Source organism: Aulonocara stuartgranti (genome assembly GCF_965226115.1).
Source record: "Aulonocara stuartgranti genome assembly, chromosome: 7".
NCBI lineage: Eukaryota > Metazoa > Chordata > Actinopteri > Cichliformes > Cichlidae > Aulonocara > Aulonocara stuartgranti.
The window spans coordinates 57,806,419-57,819,048 of record NC_138945.1 but is presented as its reverse complement, the minus strand read 5'-3'; the positions used below and the strand labels follow the sequence as shown (position 1 = coordinate 57,819,048).

General features: G+C 39.6%; 1 protein-coding gene across 6 annotated transcripts in view; it reads right to left on the bottom strand.

Moving 5' to 3' along the window:
* The window catches only part of sema4ba (sema domain, immunoglobulin domain (Ig), transmembrane domain (TM) and short cytoplasmic domain, (semaphorin) 4Ba), an 82,019-nt gene that overhangs the window by 20,878 nt on the left and 48,511 nt on the right, over positions 1-12,630 (bottom strand). For all 6 annotated transcript variants that reach the window (XM_082541784.1, XM_082541783.1, XM_082541786.1 and 3 more), the window contains one exon: positions 2,354-2,762. In XM_082541784.1, coding sequence (XP_082397910.1) covers positions 2,354-2,471 — 118 coding nt within the window. In that variant the 5' untranslated portion in view covers positions 2,472-2,762. The remainder of the gene's footprint in view (positions 1-2,353; positions 2,763-12,630) is intronic.

Here is a 12,630-nt window from a genome sequence, read left to right as displayed (position 1 = left end):
ATGATCCGTCCTGATAGGCGCATAATGAGAACCAGACAAGTGTTCACACCATAACACATACAAATCCCCATTCATTATTCATGGCAGATTACCCTCTTCATTAAGGCATAGGCAGGGACCAGGGGACAGAAAGAGAGAGAGAGACAGAAAGAGAGACAAATAGAAAGTGATAGGGAGACCGAGAGAGTAAGAGATAAAGCCCGTCTACAAATATGGTACTAGATGAATATCAGCCAGGCAGGACTCTGGCCCGCCTACAGTGCTACATTTAAGCACGCAAGCCATCAAGCTAACTGGCATCCAGAAAAGACAGGGAGGACCAGAAACCATGATGAGTTCAGGCAGCTTCTGCTGTATAAAGTTCAGGTCCCTGAGGCCTGCAGCACTGCATTCTGCTTTGATACTGTAAATACAATGTGACAAAGCCCTTCTGCGGGAGGCTGGAAAATGTCAGTGTAGCAGAACAGACACTACCACAGCAGGACAACTTTTGTCACCAGGCCCTCTTAACCTTTATCTGCTGAAGAAAAGAAAAGAAAAAGAAAAATACTTGTTCTTTGCTTTAAGCCACAAAATAAAACTGGTCTTTTCAACACTAACAATACCAGTGACTCCACAAATTCTATGTCAGAGTTGCTTTTCAAATCAGCTAGTACATTTTACAAAAGTATGGCCTCTTAACCGCGTCAACAAAGAGTAAAATTACTGCTTGTTAAGTTTTACAGGGACATAATTATTATTTCTGTTGTTAAATTATTATCTACATGACCCTTCATGAAGTTATAAATAAGGTTAAAGTTACAGCAACATAAATGCTGCTATAAAAGAAGCTAATGACCGACTAGAAGCCTGGTAAGCCCCAATAATAAAAATCGAAGCAGGACAGAAAACCCTCCCTGCTTATCTCCTGGACAGTCACGTCACGCATGCTTTAAAAGTTGTTGTTTAACACCAGCAGCACGCCCTCCAAGCAAATCTTTCCTTAAGAACAGGCCCAAGTGTGAAGTGTCTTTTCAGTGAGTGATGGATGGTGTGTGTTGTTGTGAAATGCTCCACAAGGGATAAGCTATGGGCTTCGCTGAGGCTGGGAGGTGAGAGAGATTATCTGTTTGTATAGAGGTCCAACATGAAGGGGAAGGCACAAGCTCAGACAGGCATCTATGTAAAAGCTCGGTCGGCTTAAAATTCGCTCCAAACTGGAAATTCTACCCGTGTCTGTAATAGATTACTAAGCAGCATCTATCAACATAATCCTCCCTGAAGTAACTCTAATGACGCCTGAACATGAGTCACTAACTGCAGATCAATCACTGAAAGCCTCTACCGATCCCACAATCCATCATTTTGTTTCATTCTCTGTGGAGATAATAGAGCACAATTAATGTGCAAAGTCAACATGTCATCTTAAATGTACCAGTATATCATTTGAATAATTGGATACAAGCAGTTCTTGGTGCCGGTGGCTCAACCTATCAATGGAGAGAAAACAGAACATCGGAAAAACAATACATGAGGGCGAATATAACTATATCTCCACCATAGTTTAAGAGTGAAATGTGAAAGGTTCCTAAGCTCAAAGTTATTTTGCAAGCAAACAGAAAAAAAACTGATTATATAAGAGCAATAACTCTCAGCGCTCATGAGATTGTGTCCACTTGTCCTTAGTAAGTCAAAACACAATGGGCCAGTTCATTTGTAATTACTGTCTGACCTGCAGGTACTCGTCAGAGCCACCCTGATAGAGCAGCCATTCACAGCATGGATTTACATGATGGAGACAAACACCATTTCACCCCTCGAAATCCTTTTAGCTCTTACAATGGACACATAAGAAGTGCATTGATTTTTTTTCTTTTTTCAGTGGACATGGTTAATAAATAGGGAACCCACCGGGAACTGGACGACCAGATCTGTAAGCAGAAAGTGAGAGTGGCAAATGTAGAACTAAACAGCTCAGCAGAAAACAGATGTTTCTGTTGAGCGTTCATGATTTAAGTTCCCAGGTGGACTTATGTAAACTTTTACCTCTAGACAGCTGTGAGCAGCACCTAGAGAAGAGAATGCAACAATGCCAGTCTTGATGACTGTTTTTTGACAGTTGGCCACGTGCTGCGGTTCGCACAAAAGGATCCGACGACGCTCCAGCTGGAGCCTCAGGCATCTCCAAACCTCACATTTCCTCGGCTCACCGAGAGAGGAGGAGAGCCTGGTGTGTCTGCAGGCTTGCTGTGTGTGATGTGCATATATGGGATAGCAGTGCAGCTTGGGACCAAGCACGCCTACTTAAAAAAAAAAAAAAAAAGTAATTTGTAAAGTGGCTGTTTTTGTGTTGTGAAGAAGTTGTGAAACTTACTGTAAGAAAAGGTGAGGCGTGGAGTTACGTCATTTTCCGTGACAGCCGTATGAAAACAACCAAGCAGAAGGACAATGAAGGCAGAGAGACGCAGCCAAGCCATACTCATTGTCCGCATGCCTCCTAAGGTCTGCCAGCCAACTTGCAGTATTTCCCTTCAGGTTTTTGGTGAATTCATGTAGAGCGTCTTTTATAACACTTGTTTATTTTCTTCTCCTCTCTCTCTCTCTTTAGTCTTGCAGCTCCAGGCTCCTTGAACAGAATGCGCCTGCACCGGTGTGAATTCAGGGCAGTCTTCTGGGCTACAGACGATGACGCTGGTTTGAAATGATGATTTGTGACCTCAGAGCAACAGCCTCCATTGATCAGCCTCCATGCATATGCGGCAGCACAGGGTCACAGCTGAAACCTATCAGGATAAAGAAAGCGCATTCAAATTAGTGTGCATTAGCACGCTAAATGAAATAATAAGCCAAGTGACAGAAAAAGTGATCTTAAATCACTCAAATTATCTGTTAAATGTTATACGTTACTTTGCAACAGGTTCACTGAGCTATTGTAATATATGAGCCTGTCCACCAATTGTAATGCCATCTGCTGATGTCCACATGAACGGTTCAGCAGGGTGTATGAAAAGTTCAAAGCCTGCCCAAATGTGATTGGTTAAACAGAAACCAGAAGGTTTCATGTACCAAATTCTTGTCCCTTGCCTACAGATTGTACATATGAATTCAATTTTATATTTTATTTTATCACTCTAATATCTTCATGCTTGATAGTCTCTCTCTCCAGCCTTATTGTCTTATCGTTATGCTTTTTACATCTGTCCTATTGTCAGCTCATCAGTCATTCATAAATTACTTTGAATTCATTTATGAATGACTGATTCACCTGAACTAAATGCTGAACATCTTTTCTCGGCATTAAGAGGTTTTTTTGGCACACAGCTGTCTTTATCTCCACACAACACAAAGCATGATTATGCAACAATGACATCGCATTCATAACAAAGTGTATAAGTGCCAAGGGTCAAAACGAAAGACTGCATGATTATCTTTCAGTTTCTGTTCATAGGAAGCAAATGATCATTTTGATAGTTCAGGGTGTTCATGTGTGAGGCTGTTAGTAAGGCGCTAACACCAACACTCTCAGAAAGCTTAATCGCTATATCTGAGCTGCATATACCTGTTCTGCTGTGCGTTGGACTGAAAGAAAACAGAGATTTCTTGGTAATCTCTGCTTTCTTGAAAAAAGGTGTGACACCCAAGACACAGCTCATATTACAAGAGCTACAGGAGCTTCTGTCCCATCGTTTTCACCAGATGAACTTTAATTGCGCTGCAGAGTAGTAGGAAGTTGCATGTACAGATCAGAACTTGTCTCAATATAAAAGAGTTGGATTTCCATAGCATTCACTGGGATAAAAGCAACTAAAGCCTAAAGACAACTTGTGGAATAACTGCATAGGCACAGTGCTCACTTCTCCTTAAATGAATATGATATACGCGTCAGCAGTGTTGGGAGTAACGGAATACATGTACCGCCGTTACGTACTTGAAATACAAAATATCAGTAACTGTATTCCGTTACAGTTACAGTTTAAAAAGGTGGTATTCAGAATACAGTTACTTTGTTGAAATGAATGGATTACACAACGGTATTTTCCTGTTTCATAAGGCTATGCCCTCGCTATTTTTGGTTTCCACGCCGGTGGAAACCCAAAAAATACGCATTGAGAGGCTCTAACGCCTGTGTCTCAATCTCGCGGCCCATGTCACTCCTACTTGCGGCCTGCATAATGACGTGAAGAAATATTTAAAAAAATTATTCACAAAAATTATTTAATATGAAGGCAATAGGAGTCTTACAGGCATAGCCTGCGCATCAGGGAATCTGAACTTTTAGATATTTTTTCATTTCCACTAACACCTTTATGAACAAGCTCTCCAGCTATTTTTTTAAGAAACCGTCAGTCCAAACCACAACACGACCAGTAATGGAGTTGAGGGGGCAAATCACAGACTCTGATGAACTGAATGTAGTGAGACAGACTTAAAGGGAAACTCAATATGGTTACTCTAGTTACAACTGCAAATGCTCCATTACAGTGGCCACGGGGAGCTCCTCATTAAACGCTACCAACAGGAGATTCAGTTTCATGTGAGGTATTAGAATCAATTTCACGAAGTACGGAGCGAAGCTATTCCGGCTTTTATCAAGGGGATCTTGACTCTTAGTCAATAAGCAGTCAGATGCTTATTACAAAACCAGACATGTCCAAATCTGATGTAGGCAGATGACATCTGCAAGAACAACAAGGCCAAAAGACAAGACACAAAGATGGTTATTTCTACAGCAGCAATGTCACACACAAGACTGAAAAAACAAGAAAAAAACCCATGCAGACATGTCCTGTCAATTCAGCCTGAAGGGCTTGCGGTGCGTCAAAACACATATTTTGGTAACACTTTATAATAAGGCCCATGACTAAATGCAGTTAAACTGAATTGTAAATACCCTGTACTTTTTATGGACAGGCAATATTATGGAGTGACTGTACCTTCCTTTTCGCATCTTTATTTTTTTACATCATTATTTAATATTGATTATGTTGAAGAGCATGATAGAAATAATGAATAACAAAAAAACTATTACAGTCGTGTTTCTTTTTTTTGTTTTGTTTTTTACGCTGTACTTAAAATTACTTATAGTATAATGTGTGTCTTATTTCCTGGAAAATACCCAGACGTGAGGCAAGGTTAAGCAGCTCCATAGTACAGCCCACATCCCGAAAAGTACAGAGTACTTAGATGTGAAATGGACGAATATTGTTTTTCCACTAAATTACCCACAAATTACGCAGTACTTAAAATTAACTTCAATATGATTATTTTTTTGTTTCCTATAAAAATTCTGACTTGTTGTCCCTTTATTCTAGTGTATCTATCTTTAAGTATTTGTATATAATCGCATTGTAATTTCAAGTACATTGAATTCCCTTTAATTGCTGGGGAATTATGCCCTCAGTTGGAGACCATATTAAAAAGTGCTACCCACATTTCTAGTTTTAACTTATTTGACTCTGTTTTAATCTTTTGCCCACAGGACACCTCTTAGAATTAACTATTTCAGGTGTGCTTCCACAAAAAAGACTGGGTTAGTGAGGGAGCTCTCTGCCTATACAATCTATACCACATCTTTATTGATGTAGATATTGAGATGTCAAAAATCTTCATTAAGGGTACAGAGAAGGTTGTACCTATAGGGGAAAGAGTTAAATTAGGATTTGATTAAAACATTTTTATAGTTTAAAAAAATCAGGTCAAAATTATCTCCCCTTTCACTGGGTCAGATACGCAAAAGCTATGAAAGGAAAAATAATCAAGTGTCTGGACAGCAAAGAATTTGGACCTACAGCAGTATGACTGTGATTTTTAATGATCCTGATGACAAAAACAGACAAGGTTCTGAAAAGCTTCTGCTTTTAAAAGTCCGGGCTTGGCCACAGTCTGACATTTTTAGACAATCCCTCCCTGTCAGCAACCTACATGATGTCAGTGGACTATGACATGTAACTGACAAAAAGAGTAGCCATAAGCATCATTAGCATCTTTTGTGTGGAAACAACCAAAAATGAGACACTACTTGACCACCGAGTGGCAGAATTAACAATAATCCCGGTTTTGTGTGACAGTCAGAAAAAGTGGTCTGCATGAATCCGACTGAGGTATGAAGAGAGAGTTCGACTCAGCGTGAGCAGGAGAACAAGGGCCCCTCTGACAGCACAGAAATCTATATGCAACTCTGCACTTCACTGCTCTCTCCTGCATGATGCATAAACTGAATCATCCCTTTCACTCTCTACACAGACGTGATAGTGTGCTCTGGCTATGGATGATACTCTCCCATCTCTCTGTCAATGATCTCTTCCTAAATCCTTTTAGAGTATATTTCTCTATTCCCTTCAGCAACACATCACCCTGATAGAATAATTTCATCATTTCTTTACCAGAGATTGTAAAACATCAACAATTAAAGATACTATAATTTTATTAGTGGGTGGGGTGATTCTGTCTGGTTTTTCAAACAAATTAAAAGAAAGCTATTTGTATTTATATCTTTATATTAGCCTTTCTCTTAAAAAACACAGATGGGATTTATGTTTGCATGCCTCATGTCAATGGAGTAAAAAGTGATGCTGCTTTACATTTTCATTACATTTCATAGAGACTAACATGGTGTACTTTTAATATCTGCAACCAAAACAAACAACTAAACGGAGATATAAAATAAATGTTCTGTCAGGACCACTACAGTAAAACGAAAACTGTCATTTTCATCTGGAGTAAGTTATTTTTGGCAGCATCACTCCGTACTGGGACTTCTCTCCCTTTCCATGTGCAGATGTGAAAAGCTTGAGGCAGCGAGACCGGCGCGTACCCCCCATACAGAACAAAGAAGGCATCGCTGTCAACAGATATAAAACTGATTAGGTCAGACAACATGGAAAATGTTTGGGTGTTCAGATGGGTTGCAAAGCAGCTTGCAGGAATGCAGCAACTGTATGTCCAATATTAACCTTTCCAACTGAATGTGTGTTAGGGTATCAGCTGAGCCATCAGATGATGTGGGCAGACACAGAGTGGGCTGGGATCAACGGATCTACGAATTATGTCTGAACTTTATTTGATCAAGGATATGCTCAGTTTTTAGTCTATTTTATACATTTTCAGCTTTGATCAGTGTTAAACAATATCTTTATATTAGGATATATTGTAATAGTTTGTAAATACTTCATGAATATAATATAATTATTAATTTAGTAAACTTAATTAGCTATTAATAATTAATAAATGTATAAATGCTCCAGGTATGAGTTCTGGCAATCTGGCCACCAAGGCTTCCAGCCCAGTGCACATACCACTGGACCCCTACACCCCCCTCCTCTAGGTAGTGGACTGACAGGAGGGCGGGTCCATTTTGCCCATTCAAGATAAGCCGAGTCAGGTCTATATGCAGCATTCTGAACATAGTCAGTTCATTAATTCCTCAACTCTAACAGTAACAGAGACCTTTCTGACAGTACACAATATTAAAATAATTAGAGGAAGGGAGATAAATCAAGCATTAGGACATACTGCCAGGAACAGGGTGCCAATAAAACTTCCAGAAATAAGCAACAGTCAGATTAGAGCTACAGAATAAACTCAAGCTGTGGTGCTTCATTTTACAATGTAAAACTCGGTCATAAAAAAAATTGATAATACCTTTCTTACACTGTCCAAAAACTTTATAGTAATGTATCTTATAAAAGAGGAACCCAGTTTTATATTTAACCTAACAGGGAAATTCCTAGCAGTGTTTGGCGGTCATTTACTGTTATACAGCTCCTCGTATAAAGTAAAAATATCACTATGTATCACTGAATGAAAAAGCTGGCCCAATGACAATGCTACTTTTAAGACTGTATTATAAATAGCTGCATCGCGTATGCTGCTGAAACAGGTGGTACCACCATTAGCTTTTGCTATTTGAGTAGAGTAGGAGGGGTGAAGACTTCCTGGATTCCACACGTAGTCTGCTGACTGGAAAAGTGTTGCCTGAAAAATATGACCTTTTGCCTTCCTGTCATCTGACGAAGCCACCTGTACACATACACACACACGCACGACATACTGGCCACCTACATCACGCCCGTCAGATAACGTAGGTCACATGCTACCACAAGTTACAGCCAACTTGTGAGTGTTTCCCCTCAGGCCCTGAAACACCTCCACGTCACTGAAGGGCTCTCTGATGTGTGACGGAGCAGATGTGGGATGGGAGGATATCATCTCTCAGGAGTGGCTTTAATGGAGGAGCACTCCTGCACATATGGACAGTGGCTGAGTTGCTGGGTGAGTTGTGTGGCTGTGCAGCGTTGACATACTTCCGCCCTAGTCCTACCGCCCTCTCATGTTAATGTTCAACAACTTGGCCAGCTGTAACGATACCTGGCTATGAGTAAGATATGACAGTGCTTCTTTCCCAAGGCCAGTGCATCATGACTAATCACAGTCAGAAGAGTTTGAGAACATGCTCACTCAGCTCTCATTAAAACAACTAAATGTTGTTTAGTTATTATGCTATCTATTATGTTAATTATTACATAATTGTAAAATTGTAAAGTAACAGCCACAAGTTCAACTGCTCATTATGGCAAATATCTAATCAGCCAATAACATGGCATCAACTCGGTACATTTAGGCATGTAGACATGGTCGAGACTGTCATTGTCCCACACAACTGTCTTCATAGTTTACAGAGAATTGTCTGAAAAACAGAAAATAACCAATAACGGCAGTTCTCTGGATGAAAATGCCTTGTTGATATCAGAGGTCAGATAAGAATTAAAAGACTTCTTCAAGCTGATAAGCAGGCAACAGTAACTGAAATAACCACTTGTTACAACCAAGGTATGCAGAAGAGCATCTGTGAATGCACTGTGTATTGAATCTTTAAGCAGATGAGCTACAGCAGCAGAAGACCACACCAGGTACCATAGGATATGACCTAAAATATAATAAATCATGTATAAAATGGTATAGCTGAGAAATATGTTCATTTGCACTAAAAAATTATAACAGCCTATAGCATATACTAGCCTATACTCCAATCAATGTTTTACAGTGACTCTCTCTTTAATTGATCAATTTCAACTGGGTAATGCTACAAATGTTTCCATTACAAAGTCTTAGCGACTTCTTAAATTTCAGTGGTGCAATTTAAATAACAAGCTTAAAGCCAACTAGAGCTCTAGCTGTCAAGAAATTGCAATGAAGTTAATAAACAAATACAGTCTTGGATTCACAATAGCTGGTGCAACACAGTGCAGCTACTGAGTTAACATATTTTGTCATTCAAAAGTCTGGCATGCTGATTAGATGAATATGGTGTTTGAAGAAAATACCCTCTTTCCTGCCCGACCTATTTTTAAGTTCAATCCCTAGACCCAGCTAAGAATAATTAATGGCTCAATCGTCCCTAAGTGAACTATACAGCAGTAATTATGACCATATGCTATTCCAAAGACTTTTAATTGCCTAATTAAAATCTTATTAAACTATTGGACAGAGATAGGGGACATTTTGAACTTAAGGTTCAGGGGAGTTAAATTCATCAAGCTTGCTTCTCCTCTGGGGCTTGTGACACAGGGTCAGAATTGTGGAATTTATCACAAGTGCTGAATTCCTAAAGCATCCCAAATTTAAAGCTATCAGGAACTAAGAATGTATTGATAGATTAATGTAATATATGGCTGTGAAAGTGGATGAGCATATTTCATCACCTCTGTCTTTGAAACCTATACAAGTGCTGAAACCAACCCTGTCTCAGAAGTGAAAATATATGAAATGATTTTCCATTTCATTCCATTTCCCCTCTGCACAAATTTCCATAACAGATGTGAAGCCAGCAGAAGCAGCTTGCTGATGAAATGTAAAGTAGCGGAGCTAGGTCTGTCGCCAGACCTGCTATTACTATCAACGTCGAAGTGGGTGAAAGAAGAGCAGCAGGGGCTCTGCGACGGGCCGAAAAGTGCTTTAATACCGTAAATGCCGAGGACAAAGAGAAGCAAATGAAAGGACAAAGACACCACCTTCTCCTGCTGGTCACCTCATCGAACTCCAATCTTTATATTAACACTAGTAAGGAGGAATGAATCACTTCAGAGTCGCTAATCTCATCAGCAAAGTTCAACGTTCAGACTTGTGAGGGCGAGTTGCTTCTCTTATTTGCTTCTCCTTTATTTCTTGGCACGTTGGCCAACTCACATGTCCAAACAAAGGTAAACAGGGCTTAAAAAGCGCTTGCATCTTAAAAATATTCACGTATAGTCACTGCCATGATGTTTATAGAAGCTTGTACTTTCTCTCTGCACTTTTTGCCACTCTTCTGAAAGCCCCAGTGTAAGCTGATCCACTTTAAGGAAGGAGACTGCACTGTTGATCTTGCAGAAATGGCCTATTTCTTTTCTACAGTCTCTTGTACTGTTGTCACACCGATTGCAGTGAGAGGGAACACCCTACATCTCCCATTTCATTATGACGCACCTTTCAGGGACCAAAACTAACAAACAACCTGTTATTAAAAGCATTTTTCTCTTATTGGGGTTTTGGTAAATAATTTGACCCTTTTACGCTTGATCGCTTGTATGATAAACTATCCAGATATTCAAAATCAGTGTTCAAAAGCTGAAACTATTTTGACGGCGATGTTCAACAGTTAGATCTGCAAAACAAAAAGATGTTCCTCTTTACTCGGAAATATAATACTGCGTGTCCTGACATTTGGTGGAGTGGCACTAAAGAAAATCACTGCTGTTTACACCACAAATGTTTATAGTACTATTCATACTACAATAAATGTTTATTCTTTTATAACTACTGAGAGGAGGATGGAGTGACCTGCAAACAGTGCCTCGGCTTCAATCTTGAACTATTTATGAATTTGCAGTTTCAGTGAAATAAAAGAGTTTTCCACTTATAAACAAAATGTAAGAGGTTTGGTAATGATTATATTTATTTATGTTGCTAATCTGCAGCTTAAGAAGTTTACTCTACAGATGGAAGCAGGCTAAAGTTCTCACTGTCAGGAAACATCCTAACCATCTCACCCTCTCAAACTGTTGGCTGAGAGTAACAGCCTGTATCCGTGAGAGTGACCATATGCGCTCCAGCAAATGTGACAAATTCTTCGATGACTATTTTATAGCAGAAATAAAAGCACAGAGTAATATACTGTTCAGAGTACTGGATAAGATATTGAGGGCCTTTAGTTTATGAGGCTTCCTGCCTGCTGCCAGACACAGGTGAGAAACCGTTTCAGCCCAGGCTGCTGAAAGTAGGTCAGGCCTGTTGAAACACTCAGTGCCATTCGAAATGTCTCCACTTGTTTGCAATAAAATCCTGTCTGCGTTTGCTGGAGTGAAATATCGACCACAATGCAGTGAGATAACAGCCATTCACCTCAGGTTCTGTACCGTGCTTCTCCTTGTTTACATCCACTAACTTGGTTTCTTTCAAAGATAAGCATGTGAAACACAAGTAAAGTTCAATGGAGTGGTACTTGTATGCACCTTTCCACTTTCCACTCTTTTCTTTTTTTTTTTTACTACAAGTCTCATTCAACCAAACACAAACATTTATAATACAACACTATCTATCACTATCTACGCGCTTACTAACTTTCACACTTCAGTGGATGCATCAGGGGCAACTCAGGGTACAGCTCTTGCCTAAGGATGCAACGGCATCCGAACCACTAACCTTACAATTTGTAGATGACCCATCCTATCACCCAAGTCACAGCTGCCCAACAAAGTATTCTGAGGCTGTTTGAATACAAGTTTTCATGTTTTAGAAGACACACTGAAAAATTCAAGTACTAAAAGCAGTTATGCTGTCTGAACTGTCATATGGTGATGATGTCATAACATCCACACCTTTTATGACACTTGATGTCTCAGCCATTAACTGTAAACTTCCAAAACCAACAAACCATCATACACACCCATTTCACCATGTGACTGACCTGCTGAGTTATACAGAGGTGAGCAAGGGTCAAGGAACTGCATTCCCTTTGTAGCTCTCATTTTAGCTTTTGTTATTTAACTACTGTGGTAATGTTTATTCTAGTGCAACACTTTTAATGTCTCCCACGAGAAACTGCATGAAAATGTAGCATGTTATCCCCGTTTTTAAATGATTTCACATTTTACCATTCTATGATGGACGGCTTTTCACTCTTCCCAATAGTAAACTTTGTTTGGAACAACTTTAAATACATCTGATTCAGACTAAAAAGAGCATCATGTTAGCAATAAAGTCAGAATAAGCTTAAATCTGCAGTACCAATTATTCCAGAGAAGCTGCAGCTCTTCCCTTCTGCTAGATGAGCCCTTGCATATATGCATGTGCTTCATATGCTGAAACAATAGGTCAGTGCTGAATTCTGGCATCATGCAGGATTTGAACTACATGCTGCCAAGTCTGGCAAGCTGAAAGTTCTCTGCTTAACCTTTTGAGCCCTACATATTATGTACATGTTGGCCAAACTCTTCCATTAAATTTTCTAAAGCCTAACAGGACTTCCTCCCTCTTACTTTTCATTTGTAACACTGAGTTATCCTACATGGTAGCCTATGGCACAGCTCACATGCACCTTCCCAGAAATACAATTACATTACAAAAACATTTGGTAGTAATATACCATTTGTTTCACTTATAAAACAAAATGCA